This window comes from Cibotium barometz, chromosome 58 (assembly GCF_041138505.1).
Source record: "Cibotium barometz isolate CiBa-2024 chromosome 58, ASM4113850v1, whole genome shotgun sequence".
NCBI lineage: Eukaryota > Viridiplantae > Streptophyta > Polypodiopsida > Cyatheales > Cibotiaceae > Cibotium > Cibotium barometz.
In genome coordinates this window covers 35,284,127-35,290,252 of record NC_141103.1, presented here as the reverse complement: position 1 = coordinate 35,290,252, position 6,126 = coordinate 35,284,127, and the positions used below count along the sequence as shown (strand labels likewise).

At 42.9% G+C, this 6,126-nt stretch overlaps 1 protein-coding gene across 1 annotated transcript; it reads left to right on the top strand.

The window, feature by feature from the left end:
* The first annotated feature begins 1,482 nt into the window (after positions 1-1,482).
* Positions 1,483-3,697, top strand: LOC147606215 (cytochrome P450 78A4-like). Its single transcript, XM_086792451.1, has 2 exons — positions 1,483-2,649; positions 2,758-3,697. The coding sequence occupies exons 1-2, from the start codon at positions 1,597-1,599 to the stop codon at positions 3,400-3,402; spliced, it is 1,698 nt and encodes a 565-aa protein (XP_086648577.1). The 5' UTR covers positions 1,483-1,596; the 3' UTR covers positions 3,403-3,697.
* Positions 3,698-6,126: the final 2,429 nt, after the last annotated feature.

Below are 6,126 nucleotides of genomic sequence, written 5' to 3'. Positions count from 1 at the left end.
TAGGCCTTGCCTTTAAGGCTTGGTACATTTGGTTTGAGACATCTATGGTTTGATGCCTTCCCTATGGGAAACCTTGTGTAATGGCTAGTATGACAGAAAGGAAGAACATGAATCCCATACAACAAGAACATGTTTTTTTCTTTATAAGAAAGGAAGCATAGACCTACACTTTATATTCCAAGGTATTAACATAAATATGTTATTAGGCCTTGCCTTTAAGGCATGCTACATTTGATTTGAGACATCTATGGTTTGATGCCTTCCCTATGGGAAACCTTGTGTAAAACTAGTATACATTTGATACATAGGTAATTTGAAAAGAATGGTCTTCTTCCTCCAAGATTATTTATGGAACTTGTGGAGCATGTGATGTGATATGCCTCCCTTATGTACAACTAAGTTACACTTGAAAAACAAATAAGTAGTTCTTTGATTTATAAAGTGATTCTTTGTGACACTATAGTAAATTTTGTTTTTGACTTTCACCTTGAGACATAAGCATTGGGGGACTCGTTTCCCCCTTAAGTACTACTCATTTGTTTCTGCAATGTTTATTACTTATTATGAAAGCTTTGTAAAGTTATTCTCTTCTTGGTGGATGATTGAGACTTTGTAAGCGTGTATAGAACAAAGATACAGAGTCTTCATAAGCGTGTATAGAACAAAGATACATAACAAAGATACAGAGTCTTCATAAGCGTGTATAGAACAAAGATACATAACAAAGATACATTCCCAAACTTGGATTTCGAACATTGACTTTAGATCAAGATCTTGGTCCATCATTCACGTGGCGCAAGTGGCTTGTTGCTCAAGACAATTGGTTGCATAGCATTTGAAAGACACGGAAACTTTGTCGAGAAGGAAGTAGAGACTTGTGTAGATTTGTCCTTTGATGAAGAATGGTGTTGTGATGTCTTTGAAGTAATGCCTCCCTTTGTGGTGTCGGAGGGAAGGTTTTAAGGAAGTCGGTGAGGTGGTGACTTTTTCCAATGTGTGTCTTGGGAATGGATGAGGAAGCTCTCACAAGTTTGATTTTTTTGAAAGGAGGTGTTACGTGGACATTGTGGGGAGACAAGTGTTGAGCAATGCATATTAATGTATTTCAACAAAATGCACTAAAGTGTATAAAAGCACCTAAAGGGATCTTGGAAGTTGGTTTTTGTGTGTGTGTGTGTGTGTTTGGTGGGGGGATAAAATTTACACTTCAAAAAAAAAAAGAAAAAGAAAAAAAGAAACTAATACTGGCATCTGAATCTCTGATGGGGTAAAGCATATCAGTCTTTAAACCTTCGTTAGAGCCTAGGGGATCACCCTCGTTATTAATAGCAAGGCGAGGAAACTAGGGGCTTTATGGCGATTTTAAGAATTTCAGGAGAATATATCTATCAGTAACTAGAGTTAAAGGCGAGTAACGGAAGGCTTATGGCCGCGCCTTTAAAAGGGCGGCGGGGTTCACCTCATTGGGTGGTAGTTTCTCGCTTGACGTATCTGGATTCCTCTTAACCTTAGCTCAGTAGTTCTGTATTTCTGTCATCTTCTTCCATATCCCGCCCACACCATCATAGCGTAATTCCTCCGTCTACGTCTTTCTCCATGGCTCCATTACCGCTCTTCGCGCTAAGTTGTCTTCTGCTGCCTATCATGGCTTCCGCAATGGATTCTTCCCCTCCTTCCTTGCGTTCCGAACGAGCCTGGTGGTCGGTCTCTCTACCCTTCATAGCTTCCTTACCCCCTCTTTCTTCTCCGCACCTGACCACGCTGCTTTCTGCGTTTCTTCTCATCTCGGTTTGCACTTTCATGATGCATTGGGCTGCCCCAGGCGGCAATGCTTGGGGCCGCCTGCGGCGAGCTCAGTCCATACCTGGACCTCGCGGCTGGCCGATCATTGGCAGCCTTTTAGATATGGGTGGCCTAGCTCATGTCCGCCTGGCCAAGCTGGCCTCTAGCTGCTCTGCCCTCACACTGATGGCGTTCAGCTTGGGCAACACGAGGGTCATTCTCACATGCGTCCCTGAGGTAGCGAGAGAGATCCTCAACAGCTCATCGTTTGCTGACCGTCCGATCAAGGAATCGGCCCGGCAGCTTCTGTTCGATCGGGCCATTGGATTTGCGCCATATGGCTCATACTGGCGGAGTCTAAGAAGGATAGCTGCCACTCATTTGTTTGCACCCAAGAGGATTGCAGCGCACGAGCGCAGAAGGCAGCTGGAAACGACGCTGATGCTAGAGGCCATGGGCGGGGCGATGTCTCGGGACGGGGTCGTTTCGGTGCGAGTGTACTTGCAAAGGGCTTCTATCAACAACATCATGGGCTCAGTCTTCGGAAGAAATTATGATTTCGGGGCCGGGTGTGAAGAGGCGCGGAAACTGCAGGCCATGGTGAGGGAGGGGTTCGAGCTTCTGGGTGCTGTTAACTGGGGCGATCACCTCGACTGGTTCGGGCGCTGCTTAGACACTAAACGCATTCTGCAGAGGTGCGCGGCATTAGTGGCTGAGGTGAATGAGTTTGTGCAGAAGATTATTGACGAGCACAGGCTGAAAAGTTCAGTAAACGAGGGCAATGGAGATTCAGATTTCGTGGATGTATTGCTGTCTCTGGACGAGGCGGAGAAGCTCTCTGATGCAGACATGATAGCAGTGCTTTGGGTAAGTTCTCAGCTAAGTTTTTTTAGCGGAGCATTAAGCGTAACTTGATTTGCATGCGTCTTAGCGTTATGCCCATCTCTAACCCAAGGTTTCCTTTCATGTGTTCAGGAGATGATCTTCCGTGGCACTGACACAACCGCAATCTTGACGGAATGGATCCTTGCAGAGATCACCTTGCACCCGGACGTCCAACGCCGACTGCAAGAAGAGCTCGACTCTGTTGTCAGCGGCCCAGCAGAAACCATAGCTGAATGTGATCTACCCAAATTGCCCTACATGCAAGCAGTGATCAAGGAGGCCTTGAGAATGCATCCACCAGGGCCTTTGCTCTCCTGGGCTCGTCTTGCAATCAACGACGTCCACGTGGCGGGCCACCACGTGCCGGCAGGGACGACGGCAATGGTGAACATGTGGGCCATAACACACGATCCTGCCATATGGGCTGAACCGGGGGTGTTCAAACCAGAGAGGTTTCTTCCAAGCTATGGCGGTGAAGATGTAGACATTCGCGGCAATGACCTTAGGCTAGCGCCCTTTGGTGCGGGGCGAAGGGTGTGCCCAGGCAGAGCGCTTGGCTATGCGACTGTGCAGCTATGGGTGGCGCGCCTGCTGCATCAATTCACGTGGTCTCCCCACCCTCAACACCCCATCGATCTCTCCGAAGTGCTGAAGCTCTCTTGTGAAATGAAGAACCCCCTCTTAGCTTGCGCCACCCCTAGGTTCAGCAAACAACCCTCACTAATTCTAGTGTAATCCTGGATCATAACACCAATCCGGCCATGGTCTGACCAAGTGCCTGCTGCACTAGTTAGTTAGTAAAAGCGGCCTAGTCACATGATACTGGGTGTGTGTGTGAGTGTGTGTGTGTGGGGCACCAATCCCAACCTCTCGCGAGTATGTATTCCCCTCAAAACATTTTTGAGCCTCTTCTCGTTTTTGCTGGAATGAACATCCCTAGAGCCTGCTACCTTTAGCTTTTCGGTATATAGACGGATAACTAATACATTTTCCTTATAATTATGCTTGTATCTAAGCTGAAAATGTTCAATTTTGCTTTGCATTTAACTGTGTGATCAACTTGCTTCACAACTTGGATCAATCCTTGCCCAAACGTAAATTTAATTTGTGTGCAGCCCTAACTACCACTACCTACATTGGAGTGTGTAAGTGGTTTCTCAACATGTGCTGCCATGATTGAGCTGTTATACACACACACACACAACATGTGGGCGAGAAACGATTTGATTGGAATTGGACTCTCCAATATGTGGGCGTGATTCCGATGAAAGGAACGTTTTTTGGGGTTGTTTTTTGAGTCCATAGAAATGCTACGAATCGTTGCACGTCAAAACTCGGATTAGAAAGACGGACCGTAAAACGACGGATTTTTTCATTTCTTTTTGGTAGGGACGTGACTCGTGAGATTTGTGGCTGGTGACGACGAGCAGCTCTCACATCGGAAACAACCTGAGAAAATTAAATTGTGTACCTTGTGATTCATATAATTCAAGAAATTGATATACATTTAAAAAAAAATTCTCCGAAAACTGAAGGTGATAGTTAGGTGGCTAATAATAAACTATATATTTGCGAAAAAAAGGGTCGCCAATAAACTAATATTTGAACTGTGGCCACATAGGTGGCGTCTCTCAACCAAATTTCTTAGCCTCTTTTTGCAAGTGTCTTGTTAAAAGTGGGAGCATAGTTATTTCTGGATTCGAAGATTCTAGTTTCGTATTTATTTCCTCAAATTTTATGTACATGAAGATTATAGTTGTATTTATTCTCATTTTTCAACAATGATATAACTATATTTATCCACACTTCAAAATTTTATCTCCACGTTGCATGAAATAAGGACCATGGTCTTGTGTGCGTTTATTCTATATAACTAGTTGGGGACCCATGCTTCACACATCTTTTGAGGCTTCCAAAATCAAATTCTACCCAAACTTCCTCCCCTTCATGAATCTCCGAACCTCCAAATTTTTGCCATGTGGTAGCTTTGTGAAACTCTTCTTTAAGATAATATAGAGATGAGGTGTGGCCTTGTAATTGTAAACCTAACCCCTACCTTGGTGTAAAATTCCCAAGTCATGTACATGGTGTCTACAAGAGTGGTCCATTCCTATTGTATTGGCTAGAGCGGTCCAACTTGGGATATACACTTTAGCACATAAAGATAGGAATTCATCTCTTGAGGGGGGACTTTAGAAATACAAGTGATGAAGGGTAAAATAATTTGGTAACTTGGGATATACACTTTAGCACATAAAGATAGGAATTCATCTCTTGAGGGGGGACTTTAGAAATACAAGTGATGAAGGGTAAAATAATTTGGTCCATTTCTATTTGTGCTGGCTAGAGCGGTCCAACTTGGGATATTCACTTTAGCACCTAAAGATAGAGATTCATCTCTTGAGGGGGGACTTTAAAAATAAAAATACAAGTGATGAAAGGTAAAATAATTTGGTAGTGAGGGGCATATAACCTTTGGATAGCACATAGAGACAACAATTCATCTCTTGAGGGGGGACTTTAAAAACACAAGTGATGAAAGGTAAAATAATTTGGCGCTAAGGAGGGCATAAGAGTATCCAATGATGTTCTAAAATGCTATGGACTTTAAAAATAGCTAAATTCCATAGTAATTGGCACTAAGGAGGGGCATATAACCTTGGATAGCACATAGAGAACAATTCATCCCTTGAGGGGGGACTTTTAAAATACAAGTGATGAAAGGTAAAATAATTTGGCACTAAGGAGGGGCATAAGAGTATCCAATGTTGTTCCATGCTATGGACTTTAAAAATAGCTAAATTCCATAGTATTTTTAAAGTCCATAGCATTTAGCAATTTATCGCCATACATCATGAAAGAGTATCTCAAAGAGAAAAGATTGAATCCCTAAAGTCAAAGATGAAGAAGACAAAGTACTTATCTCTTCAACATTGGATACCTTACATGATGGACTAGGATGGACTTACATCAATACATATATGATGGGTATGATTGACAATAAACTCTTCCAAAGAGAAATCATTACTTGTAAAGTTAAATTGGTTAAGATGTTAGCAATTTAACTCCTCCAAAGAGAAATCATTGCTTGTAAAGTTAAATTGGATATGATATAAAGTTTAATTTGTTATGATGTAACCAAAAGGATGAGGGAAAATGAAGAAATATCACATCAATCTAAGAAACTCATGGAGGCGAGGGTTGAACAATTAGTTCCATGAGCTCGAAGATGACATCAAACTACGGCACCCAGAGCCACAGGTTCAGATCACAATAGGTTATAGGCTTTTGTTTTTTTTTAATGTTTTTTGTTTTTATAGACCGTTGGTGTGGATGTGGTGGCACAAATTTTTTGTGGACAATACGCCCATCAGGGTTTTTCCCAACATAGAAACCTGTAGAGACAGGAGAGCCTTACCTACACAACCAATCGATGAACATGTACGGTACGATCTTGGA

Excerpts from the sequence above, each read along its gene's own strand:
- LOC147606215 (XM_086792451.1), top strand. The coding sequence starts at position 1,597 with ATGGCTCCATTACCGCTCTTCGCGCTAAGTTGTCTTCTGCTGCCTATC. Across the intron at positions 2,650-2,757 it reads ACATGATAGCAGTGCTTTGG|GAGATGATCTTCCGTGGCAC; the intron begins GTAAGTTCTCAG and ends TCATGTGTTCAG.